The sequence below is a fragment of the Chinchilla lanigera genome, unplaced genomic scaffold (assembly GCF_000276665.1).
Source record: "Chinchilla lanigera isolate Chin_1 unplaced genomic scaffold, ChiLan1.0 scaffold00001, whole genome shotgun sequence".
Lineage (NCBI taxonomy): Eukaryota > Metazoa > Chordata > Mammalia > Rodentia > Chinchillidae > Chinchilla > Chinchilla lanigera.
In genome coordinates this window covers 5,851,267-5,873,220 of record NW_004955402.1, presented here as the reverse complement: position 1 = coordinate 5,873,220, position 21,954 = coordinate 5,851,267, and the positions used below count along the sequence as shown (strand labels likewise).

Genomic DNA, 21,954 nt, shown 5'->3' with positions numbered 1-21,954 from the left:
CTAACCTTTAATAAACTTCTAATTCAGTAAAAATAAAATTATTGAAAACAAGTCAGGATATCAAGCTTGATCCGAAGAGAAAACCAGTTTATAAAAACAATCGTGAATATTTTTCTTTGCGTGGATTTCTGTTTGATTTTGTTTTCTGAAACAATAGCAAGTTTCTGACTTTAAGACTCAATTCAGAAGAATTCTCTGTTGAAATTACCAGGAAGTCATAGTCTTATCTCTAAACTGGATCTCCCTTACTTAGCACCACGGAGCTCCCACCTCTGAAGAAGGGCGAAAGCAAGCACTTACTTTTTATTTTTTCTGTAATTACTTCTGTTTAACAACTACATGAATTATTGAAAACTAGGTCTACTTTTCACTTAGAACCAAGACCAAAAAACTGACTTCATTTTATCTTGAACATATGCATTTGGACTTCGGAAACCCTACCACAGGCAAACACGCATGTGCACACAGACACGCACATATATGCACATTGTTGTACCACACATAAAACTTACTCCTCTCCACACTCGCTTACATGTCTGTCTCTCTTCCTCTTCTTTCTTCGTCTTTTTGCCTTTCGTAGCTGGACCTGAATTGCTGAGGGTCCCGGAGGAGGCAGAAGCATGGTGGAGGCAGGAGAGACACTGTCAGAGAAGGAACAGGGAAAGGTGTGCAGAAAGCTGGATGAAAAGGGTGAGAGGCAAAGAAAAGTGTAACCCGTTAACTCTGGGTTCCTTTACCGCCCGTTGTAAACACAATTGTAAGTGACTTTGATCCTGACAAAACATCCTCATTGTAGAACACTTTATGTCAGAAACAAAATCAATAGAATAAGCAGTTACTCAAACCTGTCTCCAGTGTTACTCCGGGAGACAAATCAAAGGGAAAATTGAGATTCAGTTCTCATACTTGATCCCAGTGTCATAAATACGATCTGTAACAGTCAACTACCACTGGTATGTCTGAGTGATAGAATCAGAGGATTTCTGCCTCTGAAAAAGAAGTAGCCTAAGGTTCCTACTGCAGAAACTACCTCCCAAAAAAGTAGATTACAGAAAAAAAGAACAAAGTGCACTCAATAGAAGCTGGGTGAATTAGAACACAGATAGGGTGGTTCTTCCACATCACTGATTTCTTATGAAGAAGGGAGAAGTCATCTTGGTTGATTCTTGGTGAAGACCTCAGGAAAATAAGATCAAAAAAGGCAGTCAGACGAACTGAAAGAAAACACGAAATGCCCAGAAGGAACCCAGTTTTCCCTCAAAATACTTTTGCTGACCTGTGAGACTTTGAAAGTCATATTGAAATTCTCCAGAATCTCATGACGCTTAGGGAGAAAATTATCTGTAGAAGGAAGGGGTCAGCTGTAAACATACCAGTCAAGTGGAATTCTTATATAGTATGAATAACAGAATAAATTAGTATCGCCACATGGAAACCTCTTCAGCAGAACCTAGTAAATTGAATATATATGCACTATGATCCTGAGATTCGGCTTCTGTATATTTACCAAAAAAAGATGGTATATACCTTTTCAAAGAAATGTACAAAAATATTTAAAGGGGCTTCATTGGTGATAGCCAAAATAAGAAGGAGCTCTAATATTCAATGGTAGACTGGATAAATAAGTAGCACTATATTTATATAATCAAAAACACAGCAAATAAAAAGAACACATTATCCCTAAGCATAATGAAATCTCTCAGATGATATTCAGAGAGGAACAAAAAAAAGAGAATACACATGATTACACTTACACATGATTCCATTTATATGAAGTTCAAAAGTAAGCAAAGCTAACCTATTATTATGTAGCCCATAATATTATTCAGCTTTGGGGTATTAACAATGGTAGGAACATCGGAAACTTGTTGGGTAATAAAAATGTGGTGCTTCCCTCACTATACTCATATAGTATAATTAATCAAGGCAGTGTGGTGGTACACTCCTGTAATCCCAGCACTATGGGAGGCTGAGGCAGGAGGATTACAAATTTGAGCCCAGCCTGGGCAATTTGGTGACTCAGCTAAAACACTGTCTCAACAAAATCAACTGCACACTTAAATAAAAAGTCAAAAAACAGTACAAAACACACAGAATCATTTACTTTGAGAACAGGAAAGAAACTTAGTGATTACCTCCACCACCTTGTACTTCACAGATGGAGAAACTGATGTTCCAAAGCAGCAGGAAGCTTGTTAATACCACACAGATAATGCATGCATTGATTCTACCAGCAATTGCCAAGTGCTTACCCACCACTGAAGCTGTGTGAGGATGCAGGTTGAATAAGGGAGACATTACTTGTTTTTACAAAACCTATAGTCTGTTGTGGAAATAGAAATTAAACTATGAAAAACTGGAGATGCAATTCCACATTGTGATCAGCGTTGCAAAAGATTAGCACAGCCATTTTCTGTGCTCTACCTGGAGCTGCAACCAAGGTCATTGGCTCTGCGCTTTGTCTTGAATCCGACAGCAGTGCCTTTTTTGGTAAACTGTGAAGTTCTTAAAAGCCAGGAGCAAATTATACACCTATAAGGATTGATCTTTCCAGATTTCAAAGGGCAACCTTTAATTTTAAAGTATAATCAAAATCATAAATAAATATAAAGGAAAGGCTCTATCCCGAAGCTTGCCCAAAATACCATTTTGGCAGGCAAGGCACTGTATCGGGCTTGAAATGTGTTTCCTGTGATCAAGTCTTAGCTCTTTGGATTCATAGGTTGCATGTCCTGGAAATACCTTCTCTTTCACTGTCCCCTGAGACTGGCAGCCCCCTGAGCCTGTTTGGTATTTATGTGGATGAGGGCTCTAAATCAGCTATCTTAGAAAACAGAACTGAGGTAAATTAATCTCAAGACTGCCAAGATATCTGTAATAAAATTCAAATGCACCACACATCTGATTTCCTAACCCACTTACACTCTATCACTTTGTTTGGAAAGACACCAGCTACGGCTCGGATCTGGCTGGGGTGGACTGATTGTGCAGAGAGGTGGTTCCATTTCCCTGCCACAAGACACAGGTATCAGCAACTTCAATTTACTGTGACAGGAAGCTCCAAAACACCACTGTCTTAAATCTTGTTCCCTTAGAGGATCCTGAGACAAGAACTGGAGCAGGTGAGGTCCACCCAGGGACTCGTCCTAAAAAACACAAAAGGGAAGTTTAGAATGAGAAGAGTCCACTTCAGAGACACTGTAGGGTGTGCCTGGGAGCCGGTCCACCTGGGGTGCAGGAGCTGGGGTGTTTACGCCCCGGCTCCCATCCGGAGTTGTCTGAGGGCTCTCCTGTGGCTTTCACCCCCAGGTACTTCCAGCTGGTCTCTTCTGCAGGTTGAACGCTCAGATATAGGTAGGAAAGGCCTAGAGGCAGAAAGGCAAGCTATTTGCAGTAATAAGCCATCTGTCCTAGGGGAACAGTGAACACTGAGGACACGCAGATGGACTGGAAACCAAGAGGAAACATTCGTGCAAGACTGTGCACCAGCCTTGGCCTTAGACACAAGCATCAGGTGTCCTGATTAGTCGCTTCAGCAAAATCAGCAGATGCACTCCCCTGCACACTAGTGGCTTGCCCTAAAAACAGAGAAGCACTATAGCAATAAATCATCCTGTTCTTCTCTTAACACTTAGACTGTGGATCCACAGTGGCCAATGATTAATGGCCAAAAGAATTACTTTTGGGGGGGGTGGGAAAATCACCTTAGGTTTTAACATGCAACAAGAATCTTCCTGGTCAGCTTGAGCAGAAAAATGAGGAAGTAAAGAGTTACACACAGCCTCAAGGAATTATTCCTACACAAAAGCACACGGGAACAATACACATACACTCAAGTCCTCCTGAATTCAATGAAAGGAAAAGAAACTAAGCAGAAACTAAAGAACTTGCTCAAATGTAAATAACTTTTTCTTTATTGTACTATTTTCTAGTATATTCCACTAAGGTTGAGAAAGGGATTTATAAACTCTAACAAGAGGCTGCATTCTTGAAGTTTATTAATCAGACTGCTCAGCTGGATGTCATATAATTTTTCTTTTCTTTAACTGATGCATTCATTAGCATGATGTCATTCTCTTGCCTATGTCCAGATTTTTGTTGGTTATATTTCCATGTTGTCAAGATACAACAACCTGCATTCTTTTTTGGGTTATAATTTTCACAATTGTGTTGTATCTATGTTACATTTAAGAAAAGACCCTGCTTTTTACCAATACTAACAGAGATTCCTAAAGTACTTATTTGCTTTTTAATTGGCTCCAGTTCATGGACAAGCAGTTTTCTCACAAAGGGCTTTTGAGTACTCATAACCCTTGAGATGTTTTTATACTTGCTTCTTTTGTGTGAGGAAGTACCAGGACACGCTTGCCTTTATTGTGAAAGTGATATCGTGGCTGGGAATAAAATCATTGCTTCCCACTTTGCTTCCTTCACAGCTCCTTTACCACCCTTCTCCCTTATGTTAGGGTCCTGACGTAGGCTACAGCCTGAAATGTCCTTTCAGGGATAGCCTGCTTTCAGTCTGGAAGTTTTTTCCTTTATTCTAGCAATATTGCTTTTAAGCATTGTGTGCACATTTTTCTAGAATACTGTGTATATGTACGCAGTATGCATGTGTGTGCCTATGAATATCCCTTCCCTCCCTTGCCTTTTACATTTCCGTAAGCTAAGGCCGTCACTTTCCTCACTTCACCTACTTCTCCCTGGTGCCCATGTCTGGTACACGACAACCAGAAGACAAGAGCTGGCCTCCAGCTTTGTTCCTCTTTCCTCACACCTGGTCAGGAATGTGTGCCCGCAGCCATATGGTTTCTGAGGGCACAGCTGAACGACCTCCCACGCTCTGCTGTGATGTTCTGCTGTGTTCCCTGGGGCCATTGCTCTTCCTTTCCTTAACCCCTGCTTGGGTGGGAACAAGTGTCCCCCATAGGACCTGTGTTGAAGGCTAGGTCCCAAGGGCAATGCTACTGGCAGGTGACCTTGTGAAGGTCTCAGGTCATGGGAGTGCACCCTGGATGGGTTTGTGGGACCCAAGTCTCTTGACCCTGCTGCGCTTCTTGGTTCATGATGTCAGTGGTTTGTCCCACCACGTGTTCCTGCTGGGTTGTGCTGCTCTCATCAGGGTCTTGTTATGGTTTCAGTCTAGAATGTCCCCCAAAACCTCCTGTGTTCAGAGGCAGGGCTTTTGGAAGATGATTAGATCATGGAGCACTATCCTTATCTGTGGATTCATCCACTGATGAGCCCCAAACTGAGTATACTGTTAGGAGGTGGGCCTGGCTGGAAGAGGGGGTCACTGGGGGGGTCACTGGCTGGAAGAGGGGGTCACTTTCTCTATCAGTCTTTCATGAAGACTTTAAAGTAGCCTTGAAGGCAACCAGGTACTTATTCCTAAAAGGCATAAATCTGATGATTACTTTTAAATATCTGATTCATCTACTTGTATCCTGAAATCTAAACTGAAGTCTCATCCTGAAATCTCTACTTGTATGCAAAATCTCCCTCTGTGGCTCCTCCCCTCTCTCTCCACTCCCCAGCCAGCGTGAGGTGAGCAACTTTTCCTGGCCTGCCCCTCTGCGATCCTGTTTGTACTTTAGAGTCAACCAACCATGGACTGAAACCGTGAGCCAAAATAGCCCTCTCCCAAGTTGTGGGTGTCAGGTATTTTGTCCTAGCAAAGGGAATGTGACTAGGACAGGCCCAAAGCCACAGAACCACCCAGTCTTGGCAGAAAACTCTTCTCTCTTTTAGAATTGCCTCAGATATTTTGCTATAATAATGTGGCGCTCACTAATATAGCTACCTTTTTTTGAGTTTAATGGTATTGAATTTTGTCTATTGAGGAATAATTGTGATGACACTTTGCTATTTAAATTTCTTTATGCAGAAAAGTATTCAGTTAAGCAGCTTTATTACTCCATCTCAAAATATATATTCCTAAAATTCATACTCTTCAGTTCTTGAGCTGATTGATACACTAGCAAAGTTTGGGGTCTGGCATTCTTGTATCTGGTGCTACTCATTTTTTTTCTAGTTGGTTGTATTTCTCTTCTTTGAGACTCAGTACAACCTTATCTGAAAAGGAAGAATGCAATTTTCTCCAGCTACTCCTTACTGTGAGCTTGTGGCAATGAAATATATGAGGCAATGTGTGCTCAAATATTTCAGAAAATTTTCCCGCACTGGAAAGACAAGACATTATTGCATTTCTACTCTCTCCTCACATGAACTGAGGAAGGTGCTCAAGTGTCTGATCTTCGTATCTGGCTGAGGCTACAGATATGAAATGAGCTACACTTTGTCAGGGATTGCATTCTGTGCTGCATCTTACTAGGATGTCTCCACAGTGCATTAAGCAGAAGGCCCCTCTTTTCTCTATCGTTCTTTCATGGAGACTTTAAAATAGCCTTGAAGGCAATCAGGTACTTCTTCCTAAAGGGCATAAGTCCGATGATGACTTCTAAATATCTGATTCATCTCCTTGTATCCTGAAACCTCACCATAAGGGAAGACTGAGAAGCTAATTATTTTTTAAAGAAACTGAGGAAAATAACAGAAATGAAGCCCAGGTGTCAGGAAATTGTTCTGTATTTGTTCACAGTACTACACTGCCTGCACGGGCTAGATGATTACAGAAAAGCAAGGACCATAAGAGGGTTTCTTTTCATTCTACCCCAGGGACAGGCAAAGCAAAAGATGAACAGCTGAACTCACAGAGCTGGATGATTCCTTACAGCAAATCAGGGAGGGAAAGGACACTCAATAAACATTCCCACAAATTCCAAATATTAAAAGCTGTATGCTGACGGTAACACCCAGCAGACACCCGCCATCATCCTATGCCAAACGAAGTTCTGTGGCCCCTTGTGAAGCCCATTACCTCCACCTTTGTGGCGAGAGGCTTGTATTTTTATGACTGTGTTTTCTTAGGATTCAGTCAATACGGCACCTGCCTATTGAGTGCTGGGGGTGCTTAACCTCCTCCTATGCTCTCAGGAAATTATCAATACCTCTGGCCCTTGCTATTGACTTTGCGTCTCTGAAAGATCTTAATAGATACTTGAGCTTCCACATCCACTTACCGTCCTTGCTGATACCAAAAGGCCACTGCTTAGTACATGTCTACTTCCATTCAGACCTCAGGAAGCAGCATCCTCAGACGGCCATGGTGCCAATGCACAGAAGCAGCCCTTGCCCTGCTCCTGACATCCACGGCTCCAAGGCCAGACCTCTCTGCGAAGCTCTGTGGTGGCATACGCTGGAAGAGCCACACCCACAATGAGCCAAGGGGCAGGCTGCAGAAACCTTACTTAAAACAACATGTTTCAAAGCAGGATATATTTTATTTATAAATAATATGTAGATACAGACATTAATAAGATGTTCCCAAGGATCCCCAGTTTACTAACGCAGCACACCAGCAAGGAAAGAGCATGTTTACAGGTTTCTGCCACCTGACAGCAAAACCAAGGCTGTTTATACTCAGATCACTGGCAAGCTATGAGCGTTGGGTTTGTTTCTTTGTTACATTTGTTTATTTTTAATTAGTACATGTGTCCAGTACACAGAGTTTGCATTCACCTCAAGGAGCAAGTGCATGTACTTAGCATGTCTTAACTCTTTTTATTCCCCTTCTAATTGGTGGGCACGCCTGAGTAACTTCCCTACACACCTTCATCTGCACTGTGTACTGTGCAACTATATCCCGTCCATTATATGACTTTAGGTCAACTTAAATTCATCCTCTTGCTGTCACAAGGTCGCTAAGAATGTGTTTGGATAAATAATAGTTTGACTTTGGTCCCTTTGGCTTCCTCCTCCACCCATCTTCCCGCTGAATGCATTTATTCCTTCTGTGCACTGTGGAGGACAGTCTAACACGGTTGATGAGAAGTCTTTCTCATTCATCTGAGGATAGCCATTCTGGAAACCATAACACACTGGAATTTTAGACATGTGTCTCATATTGGCCATATTGTATATGCCACTACTTCGCTTTAAAAAATAAAAGAACTATTAACTGCAGATATTGATACTCTGAAGCCTGCAGGTAAATAACAAAGGTTAGATTCTCCTGTCCCCAGTGGCACCAACTCAATAACTTCCATGAAGCACAGGAAATGAAATTCTAAAAGACTCCAGGAAGCTGTGGACTGGAGTGGAGTAGGAAGTCATCTTGCTTTTACACACGTGTGCCCATCTGTTCCTGCGCATACACACACCTCTGTAAATGCCTTCACAGTGCTGTCACTTTATGATTTCCATTGATTTTCATGTTTCAGGGAGCTGAAAAACTGGTGTCCCCATTTTACACATTATTCCTGACCTGTATGATTTTTATACAATGGCAAAACAAAAATTCTAATTTTGTGCATGGGCAAAGGCAAGTTCCTGTTAGGAAGGTATTAACACAGGCCCGGAGCCTAGTGATGACACAGCACATTACAAGGCCCCAGAGTTCCTTCCAAGGATGTTTCAAGCCAAGGTCAGACCCAAGGGTGAGTATGTCCAGGACCATGACAGGCAGCAGTTTAGGGTTGTAGAATTTTAGTTGTTCTCTATGGGGTTGCTGAAGAATTGCATGACTAGTCAGCAACTCATGCTTCTACATGCACTTGCTTTATTTTATTTAACCTTGAGACAGAAAAAAGAAATCCATACTATTCCCAGTGGATCTCTGCACAGAAGGTAAACATGAACTATGAAATCACTCAGAGAATCTAGATGAAAAGATTGCAAAGAGAGGATTAAAAGCCCACACTGCTCTAAATAATACAAATATAAGCTGGAGACATCAGGGAGCTGGGTCTTAGAATTTGTCTGCTTAATTTGACATTGGGCCTGGACCAGTTCATAAAAGCCTTCAGTTCTATATTTCAAAGGGGCTAAAACTCCATTTCTTCACCTCTTCAGCATCTTTTTAAAATATTTATAAAGAACACAGAACTACACTCCGTATTTCAGAAAACAAGAAAAGAAAGGCAAAACCTGCTGGCTGAGTTCACAGAAAGAGTACATAACAGGCGAGGTAAATAAACAAGACTTAGAATTCTCTTTTAAAAGAAAACCTCTAAAATTGTGCTGCAAAACTCCTTTCGCGGTGCCGAGGTCACATTCGGCCCCGCCGTCTGAGGCACCGCATGGCTGTGAACAGAAGCATCGTCTAATGCACTTTTGAGAAACAGTGCTTCTCGGTCAAGGGCGAGCGTGAGCTTATCCTGCAGCTGGGTGTCCAGGACACTTCGGTTTCCTCTACTGGCAACATTTGGCGGCGTGTCTTATACTAACAGGCAGGCTGGGGACCGCATAGCGCAAGAGCCGCATCCACTCTGCTACTTCACGTCGCGCTTCTTGGGGAGCTCCCGCACGCCCAGCTGGCAGCGCCCCCGGCTGTCACTGGCTCTGTCGTCCCCCCGCCGGCTCTCCCTGGAGACCTGCTGCACAGCCTGTAGGATGGCTGTCTGCACAATCTGCCTGCTGGCATTCTGCAGCTTCACCTCCTCCGGCTCACTGCCAGCTTTCTCACCTAGCCAAACACACGAAAGAGAGGGGCGGAGAAGAGGAATTAATGCCAGAAACTGTGACGGGGATGGGGGAGGGAGAGAGGGGTGGAAGGAGGGTGAGCATGGGAAGGGGCTGCAAGGACCCGGGTAGCTTCCAGGAGCCGGGGGTTATAGATATCAACTGCCGCCATCTCCCTTTCCTTATTTCCTGCAGAATCTCCCAGACCATAATCCCACCTTTCCAGGATCCTCAGCCACTAGCAGTGGTTATAGCACAGTCCTGGCCACTGATAACCTGTGAAAAGGCTTTTAGAAAGGGACAGTTGCATGTTTCTTTGACCCATTGCACCTCTGTCTCCCTCCTGCATGGAAGGCAGACGCAGGACTTCGGACTGATGCAGGACTGAGCCATTTTTCACCGGAAGCTGGGATCTGGGCATGAACATTCCAGGCACTGTAAGGAAGAAAGCAAGCTCAGGTTCAAAGACATCGTTGAGCATCAGTACCGGCCCTGGACCACGTGTGTGCTGAAAATAAGCACCTTTTTGCTCCGTCCATCCTTGATCAGATTTTATTCTCAGCCAAGCACATGCCTGACACACGTGTAACCCATGCAGATAGTTGGTCCCCGAGTCCCTGTCAAGCTCAGCTCTCCCCTGTCACGAGTCACGGGGTCTGAGGCCACTCACTGGAAGCTGTCTCCTGAGGTCAGAACAGGATTGGCAAAATTCACCCCTAGAGGACCGGGGAGTAGATAGAGGAGGCCGGTGGGCCAGCCAGTGCGCGGAGTGACCATTCAGCTCTGCCAGCGTCACACGAGGTCAGCCACAGACATGGTGTGAATGAGTGTGCATGGCTTGTTGCAATCAAAACGTACTTATAAAAAAGTACAGATATTGGGCCCACGGGCGGTAATGTGTCAATAACTCCTCGAGGATGGTAGGGCTTTTGTCTTTAGAAGGCAAGACAGTCTCCTCAGCATTACTTAGCACTTCCTATTTTTCCTAATTTGGAGCAAAATCCTAATTTCATTTGAGCAACTACATAACTAGGTACTGTTACGTTCTGACCATTCGTTGGAAGGGGAAGTTTATTAGTGAGATCTGGAAAGGGCTTTCAAAGGGGGCAGGCAGACAGAGCCTCTCCTCTCTCCGTGTGTACTGCCTGCAACTGAGACCTGCTGGCTGTCCTTGTGGGGCACTTGCATCCTAAGAGAACCTGAGAGTAGAAGCCAATTTCAAAGATGCTGGAGGAAAAGTTAGGAAAAGCCTGGGATCTCGGTGACCAAGAGGTCACCAGGTTGGTCTCCAGCTGCCCACTTTCGGGATTCTGTCATGTTAGCAACACAACGTTGTCAAGTGCAACTGCTGTTTTAAGGAGTTTCTTTTCTTTTTTTCTTTTTTTGTTTTCTTTTTGAGACAAGTTCAGGCTGGCCTTGAGATCACTTTGTAGCCCAGGCTGGTCTCGAACTTGCAATGATCCTCCTGCCTCAGCTTCCCGAGTGCTGATATTACAGGGCTGCGCCACCACGCCCAGCTTGATCACCGTTTATTATGCAGCAAACTTGACCTAACTCATACCTGGCAGAATGCTCTAACATTGAGGAAAGTTCAATCTTGTAAAACTTGTATTCTACCTGTTTACACTTAGGGTGATGAACAGAATGAGCAATGATTGCTCCCCGTTCAGATCCTGTTTTAGTTTCCTTGCTTTGCTTACATTCCTAACAAGACCATGAATGCAAAATGGGGGAGGGGTGTTTCATCGGGACTGATTCATTAACAACTGAATTTATAAGCCCAAGAGAAAAGCATCATGGGCGAGAATATTGAGTCATTCTGGAAGACCAGACAACTCCTATCCCTTTAGACTTTTAATTGTCATTGTTTTGCATTTCTGTGCATTCCCTGAGCAAGTTACTATCTAGGAACAATGCAAGATTGTCTTACTCAGAACAAAACACAGTCCAGAAAAGGAGATAAATCGAGACAAGCAGAGAGGACGTCCAGACTGCAACCCCAAGGTGGCCGGGAAGAACACTTTGAACGTTCTCTGTAGAAAAATGTGAACAGCAATGGACAGGAATACACAGAGCCACTGGAGGCAGGGATTAGGAGTGTGTATTTGGACACACCTGGAAGCTGGGGGGGGGGGTTCCTCCCATGGGTGCCCTTGGACAAGGCATCTCACTCTCTAAGCCAGGTTCCAATCTGTGAAATGGGCAAGCAGTACCTATTTAAGGAGGTTGCCAGAGAACTAAGGGGCAGAGACCCATTCATGCTCTATGGTTCCTGCCATACTGGGAGCACTGAGAAAGCGTTCACCCTTGGGTAGCAGGGCGTAGACAAAGCCATTGTAACAGAGAAGCTCTCCCAGGGAGCACTATCACTCTCCTCGGCGACAGCCTAGAAGTTCTACAGTGTGGGGGTGACCTCACTGTCCTGCCATTTTCTACGATATGACCCTCATCTGCCTGAGCAAAGCAGGCTGACCGGTATCCACACTGGAGCTGGAAGGAGGCAAAAGAGAAAACAAAGGCCACAATTCCCTATCAAGCCCTTGTCACAGATGCTGCGAACGTCATTGTTCACATTCCGTGCAGGAGACTTTTCCACGTGGCCACCCCAGCCACAAGGGAGGCTGGGAAATATTGCCGGAAGCTGGGCAGCCAGATGCCCCACTAAAACTCAGCAAGCTTCTAGCGCTGAAATGAAGGATAATTATGTTTTTTTTTTTTTTTAAAAATAATGATTCTCCTACAAAGGCCAGGGATACGATGCAAAAGGGCAGCAGGGTGGATCTAGTACTGAGCAAGCACGGTCTGCCCCTCCCCCCGGTGTAAGTGGGCAGATAGACAATGCACTGAAGGTGCTGTTGGTCCAGGAAAGAGCACCTCCGTCTAACTGCATGTGTGCCAACCCCAAATATCCCTGCCGTGTAGATATTTTGCTGTGATCAGACACAGGAAGGATGAGCCTGGGCAGTAAGTAGACTCTTCAATAATAGAAAAAGAAACCCTATTCTAAGTTTAACTTCGACCTGATGTTGGAATGAAATGATCACGTCCTCACCCAACCATTTGAATATAAATGGATTTAACAGCCCAAGGCAGCAGGTGCCAAGCTGCGCCTGGAGGACCCCAGGGCAACTGGAAAGTTGGTTTCACCCGCCCTCGCTGTTCTCTTTGCCAGCCTGTCCCAGGTCGTGAATATCCACCTGCTGAGGAAGACGTAGGACAGAGTGACAGGTGGCAGTCACTGAGGAAGAGAGCAATACAGGCGAAGAAGAAGCCACGCGGAGCACTTGACAGACAGGAAAAGCAAAACAAGAAGTTATACAGCCCACAGGAGAGGGTGACCCTCTCTTCCACAACAGAATGGAGGGGACAGTGACAACAGGGCTGTGGGTGTCATTGCCGACTCTAGCTGATCTTCACGGTACCATTCAGGAGCCGCAGGGATGGGGCACAGCAGTGGCCACCGTCCCACCTCAGAGAACCTCTACTGTGAGACGATCTTGCGCGGCTCTCCACCTGCTGCCACCGAGCAGCACCTCCAGCTGGGAAGCCTCGCACCCCACGGCACTGGCTGGCATTTGTCCTGCTGGCTCCTGACCTGTCGTCCTCTGATTCTCCACCCTCCTGCTCTGAGAGGGCACCCGGCCTGGGTGCTGCTTGTGCTCCTGGACCCTTACCGTACCTTCTAGGTCCCTGCCCCTGCACAACCCCATCACCTCCAGCCGGCGGTTCTCATGTGCCGGCACGCCGTGGGGAGCAGAACCCCTGTGGGAGTCCTCCCTTCCAGTGGGCTGTGGCTCCCAACGGAGAACCCAGTGCCGCAGGAGGAGGGCCTGCCTAGCCTGCTGCAGAACAGGCACCCACGAGCTCACCATAGAACACCAGTGGGTGCGCAGGGCACCCACTGAGAGGGCCCCGTATCTGAGAAAATCCCAGGAGAGGAGGCCTGAGCCTGAGCCCGGAGTGCAGAGTCAGCCGGACATCCGGGCCTCCGCTGTTCACTTCCAGGCCTATAGCTCACCTCAGCGCCTTGACTTCCCTGCCATTCGAGGCAGCCTACTGACTACCTAGTTTTAAGTGATACAAATGTCCTCCAGCCTAATTAGGGTTTACAGCACGGCTTTCGTATTGTATAAAAGAGGACAAATCCGCTGAATTAGCCTTACGCTCTGTCTTGGTTACTTTTCTCTCGTTGCTGGGACAAAATACTTGATGCCCAAAATGAAGGAAGGAAAGGTTTATTTCACTTATAGTTTGTGGAGGTTTCAGTCCATACTTGGCAGGTTACAAGGCAGAGTGGCACACGGCAGAGGGCTACAGCTCATGGCGGCAGAACACAGCAAAAGCAACAAGCACAAAAGGGAGGAATGGCGGCAAGCAGCCTCTTCCTCTCTCTTACATATGCACACTATCTACCCCAGGGCGGTTGTAGCTCTCATACCCATAATCAATCAAACTCTAAGGGGCTGGGGATTTAGCTCAGCGGCACAGTACCTGCCCAGCAAGCGCAAGGTCGTGAGTTCGATCTCTGGTACTGCGGGGGAAAAAAAAAAAACAGTCAAACTCTAAAAGCCTGCCCCATCACCGCATGAGGCTTTGGGGGGACACCCAGACACAAACCACAACGCGCTCTAAGTGCCCACTGTATGTACATCAAAATTCAAGAACTTGACAGAACTAAATCTGCCCTCAGTGTCTCCCCTCTTGGAATTGCTACCTGCCTCCCTTGGCGGCCTGGCTCACGAGGACCTTGCTCCCCATCGCTGCCCAGCCATGCCATGGGTGCAGCCTTTTGTCGACCTCCCTGTTCCCCATCCCGTTTGTACCTGTCCCAAGGACATGTGCACCGTGGTTAGTAACGGATTTTCCATGTGCGGCCCTTACAGTTGTGCTTCTGCCGGCCTTTGGGAGCTCCTTTCGGTGGAAATAGACTTCAACTTCTCCTCCCCTGCAAGAATCTATGTGCCGTTTACTGCTCTCACATTGATCCTGCTATACCCCCCGGGGAGGGTTTGGGGAAGGGCCAGTGTTCTCATCTGGAGGCGGAAGCTGGACAGTGATTGTCCTGATCACACAGATGAGGCAGAAGAGGCACTTAGTGTCTGTGTCACAGAAGCTAAATATGGCAACTAGAGTCACCACTGGCCAGGAGAAGGACCACTGCCCGCTGACTGATGGGAGCAGAGACACTCTGTCCCCTCCGGCAGCCTGGAACCTCAAGGACAGCCCTGTTCTCCTCAGCCACCAGCCGCCAGCACAAGCAGCACAGAGAGCAGGGCCTGATTCTGGTCCCTGTCACAGTGGAGTGGCGTTGGGAATTTTCACGAAGGACCAGATGTGCACTCTCACCCGCCTGTGCCAGTGGTGAACACAGCCGTCCCAGCTGCCCTAGGTTGGCATGAAAAGGCTGAGGTTCCAGCCCTGGGTTTGCGGCGTGCTGCCAACTCCACTGACCCACGCTGTTCCCCACGACCACAGCCAAATCAGAAGCAGCGCTGTATCCAGAGCAGATTCGAGCTGGAAAAGGCAGCACGGCATCAGCAGGGGCAGAAGGTGTCTAAGTCACGTCTGCGTGATGCCCGTCATCACCCACCACACCTCCCCGATCACACGCAGGGCACCAAGGTGCACCCTGACTCTGTCCACTGCAGCCGGGCAGAATCCATCATTCCAGACACCAGCAAGCTGCTCTCATTGACCACACCAGCTTCCTTCCTAAGCTCTCCTATAGAACAGGACGAGATGAACCAGAAATACTGTTGGAGCACCTATCCGCATGAAACCATAAAGTATAACACCAAGCCAACATGTTTTATTTATTCATGCATTCATTCAAAAGATTACAGAGCTGTATGTGGTGGCACACATATGTCACTCCCGTTACTCAGGAGGCTGAAGCAGGAGGATTGAAAGTTCAAGGCCAGCCTAGGCAGCACAGTGAGCCTCACCTCAAAAAAAAAAAAAAAATTACAGAGCGCTCGGTGTAAGATTAGGTGTGAGAGAGTCACATGTCGTGCAGAACAGTCACGGGGCCGGCCCAGTTTGAGCTCACAGCTGAGCAACCGGTCAGAGGTTAATTGCACAATCAACAGTTTTGACATTTGGAGCAGTGCCTCGTGCCAGGGTAGGCCACAAGGAACATACTAGGAGGAGTGACCCAGGTTGGGGTCAGAGGAAGATGCCCAGATGCTGCACTTGTGGATGGACAGGGCCCAGCAAAGCTGGTGGGAGCACGAAGGAGGAACACGCCAGGTCCGAAGGTCCCACCCGAGGACCAAGGGGTGAGGCTGCCTAGCCCCTGGGGTCCTGTCAGGGTGGGGAGTTGGGACAAGAGACCCATGACCAGGGAACGAAAGACAAATCACACTAAGCTCCAGCTGGGGCAGGTCCTGGGAGGTGGGAGCAGTGATTTGGCCTTCCTGAGCGTGAGGCAGCTGTGCACCACTCAACCCCTGCCACAAGCGTAGCACAGAAAGGCCAGGGAGGGCTACACAACCCCGGCTGGAATGTGGGAGACTGGGAGAAACAGAATTCAGAAAAGCCAAGGGGAAAAGAAGAGGAATCCTTTCTCCAGCCTCGGAGGGCAGGGCAGACAGGCGGCTTACTCCTAACAGAGCCTTAGAGAGCTTTGCCCAACCGAGCTGTTGGGTTATTTTAGAACATAATTCAATGTGCCTGGTACCCTTGGCTTGGAACTTAGGTACCCAGGGAAGCCATAGGAATGGTGCCAGCAGAACCTGAAAACAGAAGGACAATTTAATCTGTGCATCAACTTTGAATCTTTTGGCCAAGGAAAGTAAGAATAATGTTGAAAAAAGAATAATGAATAGGAAGGACTTAATGTAGTAGCTGTTAGTACCAGCACTATTAAGAAGGGGCGGTAATTATGTAGAGGTAGAAAAAATTTCCAGTAAAGGAGAGACCAGAAACAACCCAACACATACATGGACACCTGATTTACGAAAAGCAGACTTTATGATGTTGTCACACAGCAGGGAAAAGGACTTATTTCCAATCCATGGAGCCGGGTTGTTGTGCGTGTGTCCCAACACAGATAGCGCGCGCCACCAAAAGCGAGCCCTCCCAAGCACTATTGCCTGGGTGTGCAGGGCTGCAGGCTGTAACAGCTTTCCCAGTGTCGGAAGTGCTGGCTATGGGGAGGCTGTGCAAGTATGGGGACAGAAGGCAAGTGGGAAACTGCAGGGCTTTTCTGTCAGTTTTGCTGTGAACCTAACATGGGTCTAAAATAATATTTAAAAAATAAAGCGTAAAGCTGGGCATAGTGGTACATGCTGGGGAGGCTGAGGCAGGTGGGTCACAAGTGATTACTCAGAAGAACAGCACTGGGTTCAATCCCCACTGTAGTGTGTGTGTGTGTGTGTGTGTGTGTGTGTGTGTGTGCACGCACGCACTGGGGGAAGAGGAACCTACATTCTGGAAGCAGCCTATATGTCCATCAACAGATAAATGGATATAAAAGGTGGTATTTTGTGCTTATATTGTTTGATCAATTTTTCATGCCTAGATCTTGTGATCTGAGCAACTACTTTGAAGATAATAATACTATGCAGTGTATTAACCATTGTTACTCTCCTACTATCTTGTTTTGAATTTTTGTAACATTGTTTTTATTTGTTTTTCCCCTTTTAAAAAAAGGGTGGTATTTACACAACTTGGAGTACTACTCTGCCATTTTTTTTTTTCTGCCATAAAGAAAGATAAGCTTCAGTCATCTGTAGGAATATGGATTCACCTTGGGGCTACAATGTTAAGTGAAATAAATTAGACACACAAGTTTAACCATCATATGGTGTGTCCTATGTAAGAAACCCAGAATATAAATAAAGAGAAATAAAAAGTACAGGGATAGATCTTTCTCAAAGGACAGGGGATCAAGAGATGCAGGGAGGAGGGTTGCTTTGGTTACTTTTCTTTTGTTGCTGAGAAAAAATACCTGTTGCCCAAAATTAAGGAAGTAATGGTTTATTTCACAGTTTGTGGCAGTTTCAGTCTGTAATTAATTGGCTCCAAGTCAGGGTGACACATAGCAGAGGGTCAACAGTTCATGACATCAGAAGACAGCAAAAGCAACAAGAGCAGATAGAGGGGGAGCAAGCCTCTTTTCCTCCCTTATATTGTAAACAGACTACCTGCCCTAGGGTGGGTCTCTGCACCCTAAGATGTAGAGCTGCTGAGTCACTTAGTTAAGCTTCTGAACTTCTCAAGTTGACACAATGTATCAACCATTACAGGAAGGAAGGGGAGGGGAAGGGGATGAAGGAAGGAATTAAGATGTGGTATGTACATGTACCAACGGCTCCATACAAGCAATGTAAACGTGTACTGCAAACATGAGTAATTAAGAACTCTTAAAAAGGACTGGGAATATAGCTCCATGTGAAGGTCCTGTGTCCCATTCCTAGTACCAAAAAGTGGGTGAGGGGGTGTGAAGGAAACCAGTGACAAGGGCAAGTTTTTATTTATCTCACTTAAAGTCAGAACGGCAAGAACAGTACTTTCTAACCTCAAACACTGTTGCTAGTTGGGTGTGGTGGTGCACACTATAATCTCAGCACTCAGGAGGCTGAGGCAGGAGGATTGCCACAAGTTCAAGACCAGCCTGAGCTACATAAGAAGTCCAGGCAACCTAAACAACATGGAAAGACCTTGTCTCAAAAAACTGAAAAATTAAAAAAAAAAAAACACTTTTCCTAGTTCAGTTATACATTCATCCTCCCAGGAGTTCTAAAGGGGCTAGAAATACAGTCAAGGGGTTTCCTCCCTGAGTTAAAAAATCACCTGACCGCACTAGCAGATCTCTTACATATCTAACACAGGGTTCCAAACTCCCAAGCAAAATCCAGACACTCATTGTCCCTTCTCACCCACCATGGGAGGGAAGGAATGAAGAGAAGGAAGAGAGATGGAAGAGAAGAAGAGAGGGAGCGGAGGATGGAGACAGACAATAGAGAAAAGTGCCCCATCCTGGGAGCCTCCTAAAACCAAGTACACAGTCCTCACAATCACCATGTTCTGCCAGAGAAGGATCCGCAGACTGAGTCATCTCCTGAAGTCATCTGGAGTTCCTCTGGGAAGTGAGTACACAGCAAGAATCTCCAGCATCTGCCCGGAGGAGGACGTCAGTCAAATCTTTTCCACTCTCTTTGGAAGCAGGCTCTGCCTTTGAAGGTCTCCTTTGTAACGTCAGAATATTTCACACATCCCTTCTGGCACAATGGCGAGGCGAGGCTGTGACTTCAGCAGTGCGCCTGTGATTTGAGCAGCCTTAGTCTCCACAGGCTCTACTGCAGGCGTGGTGAGACTGTACACCCTCCTGCAGAAGGCTGAGGGTGAAACTGTGCAGTCCACCCCATAAAACTGCATGGCCCGAGGTCTTCTTACTCCCCAAAGACTAAAGGCTTTCAGCTCAGCAAAGGAAAGCAGGAGGTGGTGTAAGATAACTCCCAACAAGGGATTTGCAAAACCATATTGAGGATAGGATCAGGGCATGGTGTGAGCTCTTCTCAATTTCTAGTGTCCCTGAAATAGTCTTTCATGAAACTTTTATTAAATGTCCAACTCTGCCAGGTTTGTACATGGCAGGCCGAGTTCACCATCAGAAAAAGATTTCTCACAGCTTTTAAGTATCAAGAAATATTTTAAGATCTGAGAAGATTAATGGAAATAATATATTTTCTCCACTTTCCATTTCTTTCTCTGGCCTAATTGTAAGAGTGGTGAGAGAGGACACCTTTGTCTTGTTCCTGGTCTTGGAGGAAATGCTCTTAACCCAGGCATACTAGGTATGTATAATATTCGCTGTGGTCCTGTCACATAGGTCCTTATTATGTTGAGGTAAAATGCTTTATCTTTCATTCTGCTGATATGGGGTGTAGTATATTTGTGTCTGGGTTGAAGCCAACTTGACCATGATGAAGACCTTTCAGATGTGCTCTTGAATTCAATTTTCTAACCTTTTTATTGAGACTTTTTTGTGTCTATACACATCATGGACATGGGTCTATGGCTTTCCTCTTTCGTGTTGTGTCCATGTTTGGTTCTGATACTGGGGTTAATGCTGGGCTCTAAGCATGAGTTTGGAGGTATTACTTCTCTCAGTTTTGTGGAATAGTTGGCAAAAATTGGCACTAATTCTTTAAAAGTTTTGTAAAATTCACCAGAGAGGTCATCCAGTGAAAAAAGAGGGAGCACAGAATATTTTTTGGAGCCACTTGCTTGGGGTCCTCTGTGGTGTAGGACTGGGACCAGAACTGCATGCTCCAGACCCACAGCTGGGTTCCTCAGAGAGACCCCTGCAGCTGCTGGCTGGCCTGCAGGATACGGAAGAACCACAGGGAGCCCAGAGACTGCTTCTCTCTCACCCAAAATGAAAAACATTAACATCTCCTATTCTACTTCAGGGTTTGTCCTCTATCAAATCATTGTCTTCTATAATACAATGACCACTGTTAATTTCCTACAACTTTGTCTGTAACTCTGTTTTGCTTGTATTGTTCTTATGCTATTTTGTAAATGGATGTCTGTTTGTTAATATGTTTTCCTTCTTTTATTTCTTAAAATAAAAAAAAAAATCATGTCTTCTTTTTGCACCTTCTCTTTGTCCTGCTTGCTACCCTGTCTCCAACTGCGGGCAGAGTGAACTGCTTAAAATGTACATCCAATGTGTTATTCACCTGCTCAAAACTTTTCACAGCCTCTCCATGCACTGGAAAAGCACCCCGGCCTACCACAGCCTTCAGGGCCTGCATGGCTAGCTCCTGTCTCCTGAAGAACCTCACGTCCTCACCCCTTCTCGCACTCAGCAATGTGGACAATCCCGTGATTTGGGCTTTAACTCATCATAGATGAAACCTGGGTTCAAATGTAGGCATAGCCAGGGCCTACTGGCTGTGAGACCCTGGCAGGCCAGTTTCCTTGCCTATAACACGGCCACCGTAACAGTGGGCTCTTATGGAGCGACCCTGGCCTGTGGTTATCTCCCATCTCCCTGCAGCAGAACCCCTGTTCTGGAGGAGACAGCCCTCTCGCCTTGCTCACCATGGTCCCTGGTGTCTAATGTCCCTGTAGACACTCACTGAAGTACTCCAGAATAGCTAACCAGAGCAGTAGCTTTCTGACTTCAGGTCTGTTCTGCCCCCTCCCCAGCTCCCATTCATTTTCTGCTCCTGGCTCCTTTGCTGTGTTTTCTGCTTTGCTGCAGTGACTGCACATGCAGGAGGAGACAGTAAAGCAGGACACATGCCTCAGGTACCAGCTCGGGCTCTCTGGGTGAAACACAGAGCAGACAGCATGCTGCAGTGAGACTGTGGAGACGATGGCTCGGATTTCCGGGCCACCTATCCCCAGGCTGATCCAAGTTTTGAGATTTTGCACCAAGGACCCAAAGCTCAGCCTCAGGTCTCTCTGTGGTTCCAAGACTCTGCAGGGCAAGCCAGAGCAAGAACAAACTTCCTCCAGTTGGATCCAGTGGTGAATGTTTCTAGGTGACTTTATTTTTTTCTGGTCCACCCACATTGGTCTATAATGAATCCAGCCCTGCCAAATTAAGGCTTGGTAGCCAACAGCTATGCTGAGAATCCCTTGGCCAGGGGGCACGGAGTCTGAATCCCAATTCTGGGTCTTTCTGCAACGTCCTCCTCATAAACCGCGGGTTCCTCAGCGTTATCTAAACCTCCGGTTTCTCTCCGAAGCAGAGGAATGAAAGACAAGTCACCCTTGCTTTATTTACAAGTTGGCCAAAGAGAATTTAAAAAATACTTGCACCAGACATGAGTTTCCCCTGGGCAAAATTTTAGTCTACATGACTTTTTTAGTGTACCTTTTTCTCTAACCATGAGAATCTTGGCTCTTCTTCCCATGTTGGGGTTAATTAGAAAATGAAAACAGGTGGCTGGAAATAGAAAATGATGCAAAGAACAAGATCAGATGTTCTGTTCCCCACCCCGCCAGTGATATTTCAGAAGGAAAAGGAAGTAAAAGAAAAATACACCCAGACTTTAGAAGTATTTGTTAGAGCTAATGTTTTTGACTCTGTGTCTCAGGAAGCCTTGGCTACTGGAGTTGGAAACCCCAAGTCAAATTTGTTGAGTTTCTGGTCTGAGTGTTGCAGGCAGCTGAGTTAGATAGAAATATTACAGGCAGTCAGATAGGGCCGTGCCCTCATGCCCACCTGTGGAAGTGTGTGAACCATTCAAACATGGAGAAACCCCTAGGAATACGTGCCATAGAACGGGCCACACTTGCTCCTGCCATTGAGAACCAGAAAGGTCCAGAGCCAGCGGAGGAGCAGCTGCTGAAGAAGGACTTGGAGAACGTGAGAATGCAGACTAAGCCCGCGGAGTCAGAGGTCTTGTGGACGGGGGTCATGAGAGCCACTTAGAAGCTGTAAACTAGGAGGACCTTGCACAATACCTG

At 46.1% G+C, this 21,954-nt stretch overlaps 1 protein-coding gene across 1 annotated transcript in view; it reads right to left on the bottom strand.

The window, feature by feature from the left end:
* Window positions 1-8,608: 8,608 nt before the first annotated feature.
* The window catches only part of LOC102011257 (chromosome unknown open reading frame, human C18orf42), a 49,737-nt gene continuing 36,391 nt past the window's right edge, over window positions 8,609-21,954 (bottom strand). Inside the window, exon 2 of the mRNA XM_005372642.1 lies at window positions 8,609-9,526. Coding sequence (XP_005372699.1) covers window positions 9,333-9,526 — 194 coding nt within the window. The 3' untranslated portion in view covers window positions 8,609-9,332. The remainder of the gene's footprint in view (window positions 9,527-21,954) is intronic.